Source organism: Oreochromis aureus, linkage group 2 (assembly GCF_013358895.1).
Source record: "Oreochromis aureus strain Israel breed Guangdong linkage group 2, ZZ_aureus, whole genome shotgun sequence".
In the NCBI taxonomy this organism is placed as follows: Eukaryota; Metazoa; Chordata; class Actinopteri; order Cichliformes; family Cichlidae; genus Oreochromis; species Oreochromis aureus.
This window is the reverse complement of record NC_052943.1, coordinates 6,848,264-6,866,329: the sequence shown is the minus strand read 5'-3', so window position 1 is coordinate 6,866,329 and position 18,066 is coordinate 6,848,264. Positions and strand designations below refer to the sequence as shown.

The 18,066-nt window shown below is 38.3% G+C and overlaps 1 protein-coding gene across 1 annotated transcript; it reads right to left on the bottom strand.

Annotated features, from left to right (window-relative positions):
* Positions 1–1,841: 1,841 nt before the first annotated feature.
* LOC116324597 (homeobox protein MSX-2-like) lies at positions 1,842–3,766 on the bottom strand. The gene is made up of 2 exons (XM_031745285.2): positions 3,322–3,766; positions 1,842–2,764 (listed from the first exon to the last, which is right to left on the bottom strand). The coding sequence occupies exons 1-2, from the start codon at positions 3,623–3,625 to the stop codon at positions 2,328–2,330; spliced, it is 741 nt and encodes a 246-aa protein (XP_031601145.1). The 5' UTR covers positions 3,626–3,766; the 3' UTR covers positions 1,842–2,327.
* Between the last annotated feature and the right edge of the window lie 14,300 nt (positions 3,767–18,066).

Genomic DNA, 18,066 nt, shown 5'->3' with positions numbered 1-18,066 from the left:
TGTGAGTATTGTTTTAACATGTGAAGTGTTTGACCCTTTGCTCTCATGGCTGAGGATATTAGAAAGACTGTATGACCCGAGCCCTCGTTAACTACCCAAGAAACTCAAATTAGCTTTGTAAGAATGTAAATAACCCTCAAGGCACATTTCCATGAAAATAACATCATGCTTTGTCAAATTTGCACATCTATCTTGCGGTGATTTTCATTTACATTTGGTGGTTATAATGATTACTGTTAATGTATTTATTCATTATAAAACATAACCTCTCTGTTTCTTTATCCGATCTCAAATGGGCTGTGATAATTTCTTCTGCCTAAGTTTCACACTGAAAACATTTGAAACTGGAGACTGTGGCCAGTCAACGCTATTAAGGGCCTTCCTATCAGCTTAATGCCGGGTTTAATTTCAAAATGGAGGGGAGCAAATGGACTGTGAAATATGTGCTAATGGTAACAAGACTTCTCCAAGTTTGGTGAAGGAAAGAGGCACAGAGACAGAGAGACCATGTAACGCCCCGTTCTGTTATCACTGAGTCTGCACATATAATTTCACAGAGTTTTGGAGTCAGAACTCTGAGACAAGCACAATTAAACTACAGACTGCAAAGGGACAGCCTGCTATAATGCTGTGTTAGAAAGTTCACAGAGAGAGTTCATTTAAAGTATACACTTTAAAAATAAGGCTCACATCAAGCAAATAAATCTCTACCTCTGTGAGATCCAAGAGCAATATGAAAACACATGTTTACAATTAAGACAATGTGAGACGTGCTATTTGCTGAAAGCATTCATTTTTGTTTATATAATTTCTCATCTTTAGGGGGAAATTTGGCTGAATAAATATTCATTAAAGAGTGCAACACCTCTTCCCTTGGACCACCCCGCTGTATATCCACCCATGTATAGACATTGCTACTTCATTATTCTTAATGCTAGAGAGCAGCTGGCAGCTGTAGTTTTTATGCCGTGCTTCATTTTTGAAGTGCAAATCCCTGAAGCACATTGGTAAAGTGAATAGTTTGAGTAGTGTGTTTGATTGTTCACACACAAGTTTCTTATTTCAAAGATTCAGAACTTCAACATATAGTTTCAAAAAACATAAAAAGCATATTTTTCCTTGCACAATAGTTTGGAGCCCAAACAGCAAGACAGCACAACACAAAACACATTTTAGGAATTTAAGATTACAGCGCTACTTTTAGGCCCAAATAAAGACGCTAAATGCTCCAAATTCTTGCCAAAATTTGAAGTTTATGATGCCTCTCTATAGCAATAAAGCAGCTAGGCTCTATCACTTTCATCCAGAATGGAACTGAACCATTTATGATCAAAAGTTAAAATCTCTCATGATGCATTGATCTTTTTACAAGATAATTTACGCCCAAAACAGCATAAGTGAGAAAAAGAAATAATGATATAATGAATATTTCACGACTTTCTGGGAAACAAAGACAGTATTAGTTAGACGGTAGAGCTCACAATGCATTCAGCTGACGGGAAGGAAATCGGCGAGGGAAAAGTTATTTTGGTGTAATTGCAGTTGAAATATGTTATATTTTGCACTGACCTTAACATGCCTGTAGAAGAAAGCATATGAGGTGTGTTGAACGAGATGAGAAGAAAAGAGCCTCTTCCTGCATGTGTGGTAAACAAAAGGAGGCCACTGAATTTCAGAAGCAGATGGGCCACCAAACAAAGAACTAAAACACCATTTGGGTACGAACAGAAGACCACATCAAAAGAAGCAGACAACTGCATTAAAGTAACTGCACCAGGTTACCGATTCTACCTTGTGTTGAATGCAGGCCACAAATAAAGAGAGCAAACAAGGGGGCGCGCTAAGGATCTCAATTTAATATCATATACATAAAATATTAACTAATAAAAATGAAGGTATGTAACATCAAGTATGTGACTAAAACTATTACAAATAAATATGTGTGACTTGAGTATTCGATGATTTAAACTGTCATTTACCAAAGGTGCAGTGAAATATCACAGTGCCTGTTGAAGGGTAACAAGTGAAAAACACTTCAGTCGTTCAGGAGATAGAAAAAGAGCAGAAAAGACAAAGTGAAAATCTGAACAATATGTATTCTGGTGTTATGTTTGCAAATGGCAAAGAGGGACCTTGGGGATGCTGTATCCTTCCATAGTCTTTTGCAAATAGCAGAACACTTGTAAATCCTTCTTAAGACAAACAATGAAGCTTAAAGTCCACTTCAGGTCACATGCAAACAAGTTTTGCATAAGGTGCATGATTTAATGATACACTCTTGTCATCCCTTTTTTAAGCACAATCTGTCTGTATATTTCTTTTTCGTCTCAGGAGAGGTGGAAAAGGCTATAGCCAACCTGTGAGGCGTACATAGCCAGATGTGCAGCAGGGAGAACAGGGGTGCGGCCGTATGAGTAGCCCAGTCCATACAGCCCTGCCGAACCAGCGTGCAGGGGAAAACCCAAGGATGAGAATCCTGGGTAGAACACAGCTTTGGAGCCTACACCAGCTGCTAGTTTGAGTTTCTCTACTTCAGCCTCCTGAAGCCTCTTGGCTTTGGCCCGTCGATTCTGAAACCAGATCTTGACTTGGGTCTCGGACAGGGACAGTGAGGAGGAGAACTCGGCCCGCTCGGCGATGGACAGGTACTGCTTCTGACGAAATTTCCTCTCCAGGGCCAGAAGCTGCATTGTGGTAAAGGGAGTACGAGGCTTACGGTTGGTTTTGTGCTTCCTCAATGAGCAGACTGCCGGACTAAGCTGCCCTACAGGATATATGGAAAACATGAAACTAAAACAGCTGTCAAAGCTGGACAAACAGATCTTTAATTCTTTCCTTTTCAGTGGTTTAACACCAAATAACTAAACAGGAAAAGTAATGATCAGAAAATTAATGGACAGCAATACTGATGGAAAAGCCACGCTTCTCCTGTATCCTGCTTCTTAGAGTATTTACTACTATCTAAAATTTTACATAATGCAAGATGATTATCATTAAACAATGTGAAACTGGTGAGTAGAAAAATCATTAAGCAAAATTATTAAAAACAAATCAATATATTTCTCTTTTTTTATTACGCCTTCTTGTTCTGTCTGAAATGTTTGATTTGTCTATTGATTCAGTATTAATTATGCATAAAAACTGTTTCTTAAAATTATGAACCAGCTGTGAGACATTTCCTCCAACTTTACACATTTGCATTGCGAAAGCTTAAACTGGATGACTTAGAGTACTTGAAGACCCTGATTTAAAAAAAAAAAAAACCCTCATTCAAAACTGAACCACTAACTAGTGATAAAACTGGATTGAAAAATGACTTACGTGGAGGAGTAGACATCTTAATGGAGCTGGATATCCAAGAGGGAAATTCCTGTTGTTCCAGTGGCTCTGATTTAATAGATATTAAGTTTTGGGTGCACTCATCTGTCCGGTGCGCCTCATCCTCTTTCAAATCATAATTTCCCTTTTGTTTGCTGGTCACAGCCTGCGGCCTCGTCTCCGACATGAGAGCTTCAACGCTGAAGGGAAGACAGGATGTTTGTGCCATGCGCCCGAGTTTCAGCTGCGTTGATCCTGCATCCTCTTCTGTGGAAAACTCATTTCTTGAGTCCCCAGACGCAGACATTTTTTCTTCTCTTTCTTTTCAATATTAGAATTTAAGTACAATCCATAAGACACTTTTCTGGTCCCAGAATGAGACCGGTCAGAGAGGAATCTGGAGTAGCTTCTCTTAAGCTGTCACAAAGCTGACAGAGTTAGTGCTGGAAAAAGTCTGGCATGCATTTGGGACTTTCAGCCAATGATGAGTGTTGATCCCAGGGTTTGGGGGAAGACTTGTGATTGGACGTTGTGTTTAGGGCACTCTGCCACACCCCTAACCAGACAGCAGGTCAGCTTCGCATCAGCCTCATTTAGCAGTAATTACCATGGTGGAAGATTGTTTCCTGGCTGTATTTCTTTCACTCTGCAAACTGCATACCCTTAGTTAACATTGAAAAAGCTTGCACATAGTCATGCTTGATGTCTTGAATTAATGCAGAATCATTTTAAATGAGACAGAGGCCGAACACAAAACCTTACTAATATATGTAAATCGATTCCCTGCCTGCTAAACTCTGTCCCGTACAGCAATTAGGCTGGTAGATTGGCTTGCCGTGTCTTCAAGCATCAGCGTCTGTCTGTAGAGCTGCATTTCCATTTGACAAAAGCTGACAACGCTCCTAATTCAAGCCCCAACGCGCAGACCCTGCCACACCGACTGTTGGAGTAATCACAATGGCAATCAATAACAATCATGGTGCTTTCAAAATTCAGACATCACACAGCAGTTACACACTTAAATGTGAGAGTCAGTTGGGCGATGGATTATGGTTTTGGGCAGGCTTTAAAATGACTGTCATTACATTGTTATTATTAACACCTTGTAATTAGGCCTGTGGAATCCGGTTCTTTTAAGCAGGATTTAACGGTAATGATGGAAAATTGCTACCTTCCTGAGGTGTGTGGCGCCCGCTGCGATTAGTCCCAGTCTCTACTGTGTGGATGGAGACAGAGGTGTCTCGTGCCTGTTTGAAGCTCATACCTGTAGGGCTCCAGAGTATTAGGAAACATCACGAGAAGTAACGGCATTCCTAAATGCAGCCTCTAGCCACTCAGTGAAGAATACCAGCGCAGTGCATGGGTTTTACAAGTGACACAAAAAGATGAAGCACACAATGTTTACCGCCATCCTGAGTGAGATTTCAATGTTCAATCGACCAATCATAAACACACATCTAACTTCATGCAAGATTAATGTGCTTGCGTAATACTCTACCTCTCTGTGTCTGTCTCTCCCTCACACACACATGTCCGCACATCGCAAAGACCTCCTGTGAAGTGACTGGTGTGTGCTGCTGTGTCCAGTGCTCTGTGATCAACCCTCACAGAGAATGTGTGCTCTCTGTAATCATCAGGATTACAGTGGCATCAGGGTCTCAGCTCCTCAGCTCCACAACACAGTTACTCTCCATGTGAAGCAAAGTGCTCACACAGCATGAGCTTAGTCTCCTGTAATACGCACGTGCATCTTAACAAAGGAGCCTCTCTGTCATTACAGTGCTTTTCTACCGATTCCCTACCTACAGGTTTATAATGTGCACGGGTAACTGGGTGTGAGCTTATATTTGAAATTCAAACAGAACTGTTAGACTTTTGGGAATCAAGAAGGGTATAGGTGAATAATGGTGAGAAACATCATCACATACCATCATACCAGATAGCTTTATATTAAAAAACTGATAAAACTACAGTACAATAGTGTTTAAAATTCTAAATGATTAAAAAACATGCATTTGCATACATTTTTCTAATAAATAATAAGACAGGAGGACAGAGGCCCATGCACTTTAAGGCGGGACAACAGCCCTGTTAGGCTAATATATGTAATTGAAGGAGCATTTGATAGCCAACTGCTGGCATATTCTATGTGAACACTTTGCAACTTTAATTAAACCATACACAAAAAATCATCTGGAGTATTTTAGTTAAAATTACGAAATAGTAACAGCAGCATCAGCTGTAACCCACAGAAGTTTAATGCATTTAACACACAGTGGGAAATTTTAAAAAAAGGTACCACTGTATTGACTTAGAAGCAACGAAATAACTAAACCAGGTTCAAGGACAATGCATGCAAACACACGTTAAACCCAGATTTTCGTGAAGAGCTTACCTTGAGGTCAATCTCAAAATGATATCATTGTCCTCGGTACTTTATTTTTCCAACATACATAATGCTTAAATACATTAGGACATAGCCCAGGTATAACATAAAAAGAATATTTTTATCCTGAGTATCAAAGAGTTGAGCGCTTAACTCGAGGAAAAGAAATATCACAGCCCCATCTTACAAAGAAACATTTGATAGTTAACCTTCATTTGCTTTAGTCGTTTATCCTTATGGTGGTGGTGAGGGTTTTTTGTCTAAAAAATGAAAAAAAAAAAAAATTATTAAAAGAAAGATAAATGCCCTATACAACATGTCAACAAAACACATGCAGAAATTTAATTCTGTATGTGTTTATTCAAGTGATGAGGCCTTGTTACTGACGGTGCCACAGACAGTATATAAGAGAAGTCTGTTAGGGATAACCCATTTTAAAAGCCTCAAATTGAGTGTTTCATTCTCACCATCACCACCAGCAGAATAACTGCTTACACTTTAACAACAACTAAAGTAACTTAACCATTTAACTCTGAAAAATATTTTCTATGTTGTATCTTATGTCAAGGTTTCAAACCAGATGATATGATACCGGTATTATCACGGACAATATGGTAAGTTGACCTATAACAATACATAGCTTTAATCCTGTTTTTATTAAAATGGGGATCATCATTTAAAAACTGTTTAGTGTGGTCATAGAAGATGGGAACAAAGGAATTTTTTCTCATTGGCTTCTTTTAGACTACTAGAGGGCATGAATTTTACTATACTATTTAAATGTTAGGACTCTTTTTTTGTTTGTAATTTACTTGAGCTGCATTCGTTTTGCTGCAAGTTTCGGGTATAGATGCACACAGACTCAAGATATTTTCCCTTTCCTCTTGTTTTACGAACAACCGCAGCTCTATAGTAATGAGTAATAGCTTTCTGAAGTCACCACAGCAACACTGAAACATGTAAGCTGTGCCACACGCCAGCATCTCACAGTGATGATATAAGACAGATGACAGCTCACCTTTACTTCAGTCAAAATAGAAAAACTGTAAAGTTACATGCTGTACCGCTACCTAGCTTTTTTTTTTTAGCAGTAACATAATTTCCAGGACTTGTAGCATAATGTTTAAAGGCTTTATAGTTAAACACACTAACTACAATCCACAGACATTAGTCAAACCAAATCAATATTTGATTGGTAGAGTAAAAAAACACAAACTCAGAAAACAACTGTTCGATTTCTGCACTGACATTTGAATGATAGCCGCAACTGCATCACAGACTATAGCCACACTACCTAAATCAAGATGGTAGTGTTGGTGGGGGCACACTCTGGGAATCATTGTACCAACTGAGAACAGCCTTTATGGCCACAGTGTATTCATTTCCTGAAGGCTGTTTCCAACAGGATAATATACCATGTCACAAAGTTTAAATCACACCAAACATGAAAGTGAACTCATTGCCACAATAATGATTCCACACATTTTTCTGTAGTTAATTTATAGCCATGGAAAACATCAAAAACTAAAATCCCCTGACTAATTAAAAAAATCCCCATCTCACCACATGTTACAGCTTCCCTGTTTGCTACCGTGCATGTGACACTGCAAGTCTTACAGGAAGTCAGCCTTTAACCCACATGTGCTGCTAAATCAAACCACAACAAGCATTCAGTAAAAGTATCTCACAAATTTCACCACAAATTCATGATGCACCATAGCCTTAAAAGGTCACATTTATGATTCTTCTGAACACGGTAACAGATGGGAAACATCAGCCTCTAGTGTGATCACGACCGCAAGTGGCAGAAATATTATGAGAAAGAAATAGCAGAAGCAAGTGTGCTGATGTGTTAGCACTGCATATTACAAACAGCAATGAAGTCTACTTTCATGTTCATCATGTATGTAGCAATTCCTACAATACCCACCAACTACAAATATATTTCATAAACCTGATTTACGTTTCCCATTGTTATATTTGGGGCTGCTTCAACTTGGTATGATTATTGACTCATTTACCTTTTATTTATTTATTTACTTTTTTACTAAACTTTAAGAACAAATGAAAAAAGTAAAAAAAAGAATAAGTACAATAAAGTACAATATTTAACGGTTACAAGTTTATGGTGTATTTGATATAGAACAAAATGGTTTATCACTTTAGTGTACAACTGTATAGGCTTTATGGTACCTATGGCATGGCATTGCTAGCAACTCCAGGCAGCACAATTTGTGAGGTAATTTTTATTTATAATCGACCATGATCACACTGTATATTGTGTACAATATATAGATATAATGAACAAAAGCACATCTTTGCTGCAGTATGGGGTAACATTAGGTATCCAGCGATCATGGATTATACTAAGGACTTTTAAGGGAAACGACAGAGATAAGAGTGGACTGCAGCACTGTAATAAAGCTGTAGAAGATCACTGACTTTCTGTTGCATTACAAAAGGACTTAAATGGCTACCCTGGCTCTGTGTTTTAGGCTGATAGCAAACTAGCATGTGATACTCTAATGTGATGGTGTGACATTTAAGCATGGTTCTGTCTGATGGCCAAGTTAAGAGCAAGCAGTCAGAGTACCCCAAATGCCACAAGCACACAGCTGCAATTTACCATCTTGTCACTGTGGTTGTAACTTCTGCTATCCCAATTAGAAGCTAGCCACTGCATCATTTTTCTACTGTCAGTGCAAATGAAAGCAGGAGAAACCTAGAAGATATGTAGTTAAGTGACCTAATGGTCAGGCGCCCACCAGAGAGTTCCCAGAGCTATTTGGTCCCAAATACCTTCATCTGTTAAATTTTCCACCCACGTACCCCTACATATTTGAGAATCTTTAGCCAACAACAAAGAAATACAGCAGCAAAATATCAATCTAACTAATCTTCAAAAATGTAAAAAAGAAAAAACAACAAAAGGAAAAAAAACAACAACTTTAACCCACTTTGGTCTTATCTCTCTTGCCACACAGTCAGCGCTCAAATTTGCTGACAGTGTCAGGCGCTTTTTCTCACATTAAGCTATCTCAGTCAGGATGTGGCATAGAAGGTGTTAAAAAGTAATGAATCATCCAACATCATGAAAAAGCAGAAACACCACTGCAATGCCATCAGGGGTAATAAGACTAAGAAACTAACACAGGTTTATTTTTAGATAAACATGAATTCAAAGGCCAAAGAGTACATATCGCCTGTTCCTGCTAATAGTGCAGCAGATAACTGAAAAAGAAACTACAAGCACCAACATTTGCATATTTGTCCCTCTGTAGCCAATAATTTTTAAAAAGAAAATCACTTTAGCCCCTTGAATTTTAAAAATGTCAAAACTTCCCAATTCAGTCATCATTTCTATCTTAGAAAACAATTGTTTAACTTATAGAAGTTCAGCCACCTGATGAATTTCAGAGTTTGTACTCTTGATTTATATGCTTCTGATCAAAAGTAACCATAATTTATAACTTTAAAATCTCTCTGTGTGTCTCTGAGTGTCTTAGTTTCAGGTAAAACAAAATGATTGAGATGACGGTGGACCAATGTATACATGGATTTTCCCTTCCCCCACTTTGGTAGCACTATGATGCATACAGCTAGGTTCAGACATTCACCCAGTGCCAAATTCTTCCATCTATTTCAATGAATTTCATGTATTCAATGCATAAAGTTTGGCTGCTCAGCTTTCTTCTGTTCACTCTCACTTCATGAGGGGTTATCCCAGACATTAGGTATGAAGTGGGATAAACCCTGGTTAGGTTCAAAGCTTCTTCTTGTGAGGTTACTGTTCAACTAATCTAACTACACCATCAGATTTTCATGCAAGTGTCTGCTAATCTTTCAGAACTTGAGTGTTTGATTTATTTTTCAGTCTACTATTTTAATCTATGGTAAATGCACTTAAATTTACAGGCCGCTTTTTTACTGTTACCAAGTACTTTTTACGCTGCAAGCTGATCCACAGACACATTTTTTGATGGTCATCCACACATGCAAACACAAGCTTTTGGGTTCAGTATCTTGCCCAAGACATGCACTGCAGGAGTCAGAGATCAAACAAACAACCTTCTGAAATCCATCTAAAGCTGCATCCACACTACAAGTGATTTGCAGCGGTGTGGTGACCTCAGCCTATAAAAGATTAATGCCATTTGTGTCTTAAATCAACCACATTAAAAACCCCAGGGGGTAATCCCAAGATTCACTTTTCTCAACATTGAGGAGAGTGGCTGATGTAATTATCAGTGAGAAGCAGAACACCATTGACTGACATATGATCAGTAGTGAATATATTGGACAAATACCCAGTTAAGCAGAGCCTGAAATGTCCACTAGTGACCAAACATTACCAAAGCAAAGCAGCACGCGACCAGCTTCCTGTGTGGATGCAGTTTAAATCCTGTGTCACCATACACAGCAAGCTTTTGGGGGACCACAGGTAAGACAGGGGCAACTAACAGGCCCACCAAGTAGATGCGAGTGAAGCAAAACGTATAACTTGTACTACTACAGCCCACTTCCCTGCTAGCAAACTATTACGAAAAAAGGCAAACTTCTGAATAATTTCGGACTTCCAAACTCAACTTCCACATGGTAAACTATATGAATTGGCTAAAATCATTAAAAAATGGCAACTCTAGTTTGAAAAATAAATAAAGCCATCTTGAAAATGCCCACTATCTTGAGTTTTCAGGAGACTAAAGGTTAGTAATCATAGTAAATATGCTACTTTGGGCACTTGTATCCACTTGTGAATGATTTCCCTGTAATGTTTTTAGCTGTACTAAACGACATTATATCCTGAAATAAAAGAAAAGCGCTGGTTTTGAAGTGGACTGACATTCCAACGCCTCTGACCATGTAAACAATGCGGCTAACCAGTGATCAACAGGCTTGGCAGCACTGTCTGGAGGTACAGCTGCCAGTCTGCCAGTCTCCTTGCAGACCGCAGCTCTGATTGCCTGAAGGCCTCTATACCACCCCAACGCACATTTATCCTCCATGCTTTAAGAACACCCTCAATAAACTGCCTGTTTACTATGTTCAAAACCACGGGCTCTATTTACTACAGAGCACATCAAATTATGAACAGAGGTTATGTAAACAAGTTAGGCGTCTTTTTTGTAGACTTGTGCCTAAATCGTGTTTTCAAGCTACATTCTTTTAAACCTTACACAGTTATGATCCTGTCAATTGGGACTTTAATGTACAAAAATTGTGCAGTTTTTGTTGTGGGGTCTTCAGAAAAAAAAGCATTTACTTTGAAAGGCCTACCTTGTCATCAGACTTGTTTAAAATGACAGGCTGTTGGTCTGAGAGACACATGTTTGAGTGCATATGTTCTATAGTTTGGCAGCTGAGACGTTATTGAATGTATACCAGTTTAACCTACCGATGTGCACTTTGCATTCAGACCTTCACCATTTAATTTCAAGGTAATACAGCAACATAGGTAAAAATCTACTGTGTAAACATTTGTGCCAGATGCAACATCACGTTAAGACATTAAGAGCTGTATTTTTTAGCCCATGCTATGCCTGAAGAGACACAACTTTGTTGAACTCTTGCTGAGATTGCTGACACGGCTGCCCTGCCTTGTGCTGAGGGAAAAAAGGGCGAAACAAATGACCTCTGAACACAGAGGCAATGAGGCTCATCAATCAAAACATTAAGAAACTGCGGAACAATTTGAATTAAATTGTGCGACTCCATGGTTTAACAGCAATTATATTACACTTAAAATAATCACTGCCACATGCCTCTCAAGTTGATATACTAATATCAATTCTGTCAAAAAGAATCACCTTGAAACTTTTGGTTCTAAGTTCAACATTGAAACCTGTGGGGAACCAGAAGAGGTCAATACAATTAATAAAATTCTTATTTTTTCCTATTTCTACTAATGAAAAAATGTTACTTTATACCAATGAATCAAAAATTACAGTGAATACAATTTAAAATTTTTGTGCTCTAAAATTTGAAGCTTTTAACACACGTTACAAGCAAATTCTTAGTCTGAGCAAAAACACCCTCTCAAGCAAAACACAAGCCACGTTAGCCCAACAAAAGTAATTAGTGCTAACAGAAAGCCATTTATTAACATGGAAATCCTTTCCATGATTATTTTAAGTTCACACATTAGAGTTAAAAAGAGTTATTTTTTGGAGTGCTTGACAAAGTCTAGAGTCTGCTTAACATGAAACTTGTCATATGCATCCTTTTTTTCCTCCAGTTGAATAGATTTATAACAAATTTCACATAGTTGTCACTCCATTGATCCCTCCCGCTTGTCATTTTCTCACATTAAATCTGGGGGGTTGGAGCCTATCCGAGCTGTTGTAGGACGGCAGGTGGGGTACACCCTGGACAGGTCACCAGCCTATCGCAAGGGTAACAGAGAGACGGACAATCATTTGCATTGACGTTTACACTTATGACTAATCTAGAATCACCAATTGACCTAACCCCACAAACTGCATGTCTTGGACTGTGGAAGAAAACCATAGTAACCAGAGAGAACCCACACAAACACGGGGAGAACCTGGCCTTTGGTGGATTCAAACTCAGGAGCTTCTTGCTGTGAGACAAGAGTGCTAACTCCATACTTATCATAAAAACAGTAGAAAAGCTGTAACAAGGCTTAGAGAATTTTTTTTTTTTTACAATTTTGTCCTTAAACAGGTTAAACCACAATAAATAGCAATAGCATACATGTGGTGTGTGTATGCTTTTCTGCCTCTTATAACCCCAGTGATTTTCCTGCGGTTCGAAATCTCGTATGATCTTGTGATATCACGAAACCAGGCAACTAACCACTCTTGCTAGATTGTATCATGTCATTTAAACAAGAATATATTTAACAAGTGTTAAGTTGTTGAATTGCATGCACATTATACATGATTTAATTGCGTTCACCATGGATATATATTCTGATTTTGTTCAAATTACAAGTTAGACTCTTATAAATTTAATAACCACCCAATTTCCCTTTTTTGAGTGTCCCAAATACAAGCAACTTAAACATTTATAAGGTTTCCTGGTTTGGTTATAAAATTGTTGCTGCTGAATAACTGAAAACCAAGACCAACAAAAAATAATATGAGAGGTGGTGGTGCCCTCTGGTGGATAAAGGTAATTCCTGCAACATCCTGGACCATGGATGAAGTTGGGATCATCAACTTTGATATCTTTTTTAAAGAAAAAAAAGTGAACATGTAAAACTGCGGGGTCAAGCGATGTGGTTGAAAAATTTGGGTGCACCTAAGAAAACACAGGCGCACAGTGCAACCGTGGCAAAAAGTTAGTCTGGAGCCCTGTTAAAGGCGCTGTCATGTTATGTAGACTCAGTTAACATCTAGTCAATAAAATATATACAATTAGATGCTCTACTTGATGTAACTGAGGGGGATAAACAATATATGATATTGATGCATCTTATGGTCAAAAAAGTGGAGCACCTAAACATTACATAGAGAGAAGCTGCTCATTGCAAACCCATGCCATGAAGCTCCAAGTGTATTTTCTGCTTATACTAATATCAGCAGAGTTTTGACAACTTTCATCCACCTTGACTCAGCACTCAGTAACTCGGCTGTGTAAATTTACATGTTCTGCCACTTTGGCTGAGTTGCTTTGGTTCCTAAACACTTCCGCTTTGTAAAAATACCACTTACACTTAACAGTGGAATATGTAGGAGGGAAGAAATAGCCCTGCGACAAACTGGAGACCTGTGCAGGGTGTACCCCACCTCTCACCCTACAGCTGGGATAGGCTCCAGCACCCCCACGACCCTGATAAGGATAAGCGGAAGAGAATGGATAGAGGGAAGGATGTTTCTAAAAACAGACTGCATGACTGTATTTGATTTCATACACCTGTGCCAAAGGACTGAAAATACCTAAATTCAAAGTCTGAGGTATAACACAGCATTTTTGTCTATTATATTATATTAATATAAGGCAGATTCCCGATGGTCTAAAGCAGGGAGCTCCTTTTATATTCCGGCACGCTTTGATCTTAAATTGGTCAGACCACTGAATGACATTTTACTAAATATTTAACACCTGAGATGTCTTCATATAAGAAAAATAAGTGCAATTTTAACATATTGTGTCACTTTTTCTACATGATAAATGTGTAAAATTACAGAAAAAGTTCTGGTAGCTCACTGCCAACCCTGTCCTGTATTTATAAAACATAAAGTTTTTCTTAATTTACTGATTTTTTTTAACATAGTAGTAGACATAGCAGCAGTAGTAGTAGTAGTAATAGGTCAAAAAAAGTGGAGTAGTAGGTGCTCCACTTTTTTGACCATAAGATGCATCAGTGAAAAACTGGAACTTGATCTGTCATTTAGTTGTTCATCGATTACTTAACTACTTTGCTGCAGTACGAAAGCATGAATGGGCATTGGGGAGGTCTTTATCAGTATAAAAAGCTGTAAACTACAATTAAAGGTTTAAAAACTAATCTCTTTGCTGCCCCCGGGGCCTTATGATTGACAACCCAGGTCTAAACTAACAATGGGCTGTAAAAGCTGTAAAGTGAAAGTATAATTACCAGGCATCTGAAAGAAGACTTCTGCACAATTATTTCACTGACCCATTTAATAAGATAACGGTTTCAGCTAAACACAGTAAACGGTGGTTCTCTCTGAAAAATACATTTCTATGCAAACTGCTTCAAGATCCAGCAACCTGACCTTTAACACCACTTCTAACACACACTCCATGCTTAACAAAGTAAATGTGGCAACTGATGAGAACAGAGATTTAAAGAAACACTTGTGCTGAGTACTAACAAGTTGCCTACTATGTTTGTGGGCCACTATGATCCTTGCAGACTCATTTGGCCTTAGTGAGAGCTTTCAGTCGCTGTCTGATAATCTGATTCTCCTCCAACATCTTGGAGATGGTTCTGAGGACAAATTGCTTCGCCTATCCAGTGAAGGGGAAAAAATTCACAGGAAAAGGAAAAGAGAAATGGTGTAAATAGATCTTGCCTTATTCGTGGGTCTAGAGGACACAAAATACATATATAGCTTTTGGTGAGCCATATTTATAATTCTGCATAAATATGACCCAAAACATCAGATTTCTGAATTAATTTCTGTGACAAGCAGAAGTACATGACCCTCAAATACTGACTGTAAATTTGGAAGTACATTAAAGGCAGGTGTCCTATCAACAGGACCACAACCGGGTGTAAATGATTTTATTTGAATAACAAAGACATTAAGTGATCTTAACAACTCGCAATTGGCGAAAAGAATCATTTGTTTTTTTGTCCTGTCTTCCTTCCCTCACTCCCAACCTGTCGCAGCAGATGGGTGGTTCTGCTGGAGGTTTCTTCCTGTCAAAAGGGAGTTTTTCCTTGCCAAGGTCACCAAGAGTTTCCTCATAGGGGGTCATTTGATTGTTGAGGTTTTCTCTGCATTATTGTAGTCTTTGCCCTACAATATAAAGTGCTTCAAGGTGACTGTTGTTGTGACTTGGTGCTATATAAATAAAATTTAACTGAACCAAGAAGTTTTGTGAAGCCTGTGGCTAATAATGTTAATAATTCCACCATCTGCAAGAAAAAAGGTCCAACAGCAGTGCAGTCAGAAGATGTTCTGTGAACCATTTAGAATAAAATGTAACTTCTTGAAATTATTGAGACGCTTTTTTGCTTAGTCATCTTCTTAATGTGATGTTCTCTATAATTAGCCATATTTATTTTTTCCAGATCTATACGAGCTGGAAGGTGAAGGTTCTTGATATCTGTACATAAGAAATACTGAAGATGGCAGGGGTGCAGTTTTACCCTCGTGCTGTGTTTTACAGTGTTTGTTGTAATTAGAAGTAAAATAATATAAAACATAAAATGTATAACACCTTGGTTTGGTGGTCTGTTGTAACAGGGCAGTTATATTAGGGAGTGTAAGAATGTGTTGGACTTTCTAAAAGGAAGCCGAACATGCGGTAATGTTTTCAGTCATATTTTTGCAACAAGAGAGAAAAATTCAAAGGGTTCACAAACTTTTTACTGTAACTGCATGCCTGTTTAGAAGTCCTGATGCACAGTTTGAGCCTTTATTTAACTTTTGAAAGTTAGAGTTTAAGAAAAGATCAGTCACGCTAAAGTTAAATTACAAAGTCAAACATAAAGAGGTTTTCAATATACAGTGAGCCTGACAGAACACAATTTTTTATTTGCCATTAAACCCCAAGCTATTTAAAATTATATCAATTTTAACTATATAATCTTGCTTGGTACACAATGTTACCATTTTTCTGCTGCACACTTTGCACACCACCTACCTTTTCTTTCTCGTTTGTTGCTTTGCCGCTGGATCTTTGGGAGAAAAAGAAAACATCTCCATCTCCAAATGCAGTGTCAGCACCTGACCACAACAACGACAAACAATATGAATATTAGGCTTTTTTTTTTCTTTTTTCCTTTTGTACTTCTTCTTACAGCTACTCTCGTTAGAAATCGCCACTGCAGATCATCTGCATGCATCTCACCCTATCTCAAACATCCTCCTCTGTCAAACCAACCATCTGCATATCCTTCTTCACTACATCCATGAACCTGGTCTGAGTTAACTTTTTCCTCCCGCCAGGCAGCTCCATATTCAACCTTCTTTGTCCAGTATATCTATTATCCCTCCTCTGCATATGTCCAAGCCATCTCAGCCTCGCCTCTCTCTTTGTCTCCAAACTGCTCAAACTGAGGTGTCCTTCTTATGTACTTATTTCCACCATCTACAAACTGTCTCACTACCATCTTGTAAACCTTCCCTTTCACTCTTTGTGCTATCCTTCTGTCACAAATCACTGACACCTATCTCCAATTGCTCTACCCTGCCTGCACTCGCTTCCTCACCTCACTTGTGAACTGTCCCTTGCTTTGGATGGTTGATCCCATTTAAACTCATCCACCATAACTTACACATATGATCATCATGTTTGACTTGGCCATGATTTTACGTCAGATGCCATTCCTGATGCAACCATCCCCATTTATCCAGCCTAGGGCCTGACACTAAAAGAACACTGGCTTTGTGTTAGACTTTTAGTTTCAGTTTAGGTTGATTCATTCCTAAACTGATTAGGTTATAATTTCGCCAGCTTGATATAAAGGAGGCCAATGTGAAATGAGCTGGTCCTGGGGATGGACATAACAGCAAAAAGCTCAATAGAGTTATGTAAACAACACTAACACTCAAACACACTCAAAGACCTTTAACTGAATGCAAGCTTCATACAAAACACTTAATAATGGAAGCAGCTAACAGAAAAATACTAAAAATTACTGAAATTGATCAGTATTTATGAAGTAAACAAAAACATTTTGTAAAAAAATACAGTTTTAAGTTTTTTAACACTTGTGTTAAGGAACACTGATTAATACTGGTGAAAGCCAAAAACAACTATAAATATACTGTACTCATATTTCTTTTGCCATTCACTCATCGCTCAGTGCTGTCTTTTATATTTTTTTAAACTATATTTTGAACATCGCATGAATTAGGACATTTAGAGAGCACAAGACATAAACACAGCCACCAAAGAAAAGAGGGGTGAATGTGAGTGTGTGCGGTGAGCATGCTTATTTCTGTTCAGTCCAGAGCAGCGTCAGTGTCATGCACAGGTCTTGGAGGTCCAAGCCCACACAGTCAAGTCACTGTGGCCCTTAGCTAAATTGTACAGAAACTTTCAACTGTAGGTTACACTAATTCATACAATTTGGCACTGAAAAATACAAACCACATGACCGACAGGCTTTTGCAGTGCAAACTCAAATTAGGTTTTTGGTTTACAGTAGTTAAGTGTTTCTGCAGCAACTGAGTGAAGAGGACAGTGAAATGGATGGGCAGGCCGGACTTTGGGAAGATCATTCAGCAGCTTGCGCAGCTAGTTTTAAAGCATGGCCCTACTTGAAAATTGCAAAACAAATGTTACACATGGCACACTTAGACTCAATTGTCCTAGTGTGTGGTGAGCTCACTGATCTACTTCTGCACCCAAAGAAAATGTCTTTTCTCTATGAGTTGACTATGCATGCATGGTTGTAAATATATGTTTTATATGTAACCTATTTACTTGTATTGGTAAGTAGGCTGTAGTCAACATTATTTAGAAAGGGGTACTGTATATCTATCTATATATGCATAAACACACAGACGTACATTACCTGTGTTGTAAGTATCTTTATGACTGCATTATTGTACCTGTACTGTATACTGTGGCAGGAATATTCTTTCTGGCTCCAAATTATTTACCATCATTATTATTTATGAGAGACGTTTTTCACAGATTATAGGCCAACAAGTCATTTATAACTTATTTTTTATACTAATTTTGGGGGGGAT

What these genes read in the sequence shown, in the direction of transcription:
- LOC116324597 (XM_031745285.2), bottom strand. Translation starts at nt 3,625, where the DNA reads ATGTCTGCGTCTGGGGACTCAAGAAATGAGTTTTCCACAGAAGAGGAT. An exon ending in TAAGATGTCTACTCCTCCAC is followed by an intron (nt 2,765 to 3,321) that starts GTAAGTCATTTT and finishes TATATCCTGTAG; the next exon opens with GGCAGCTTAGTCCGGCAGTC.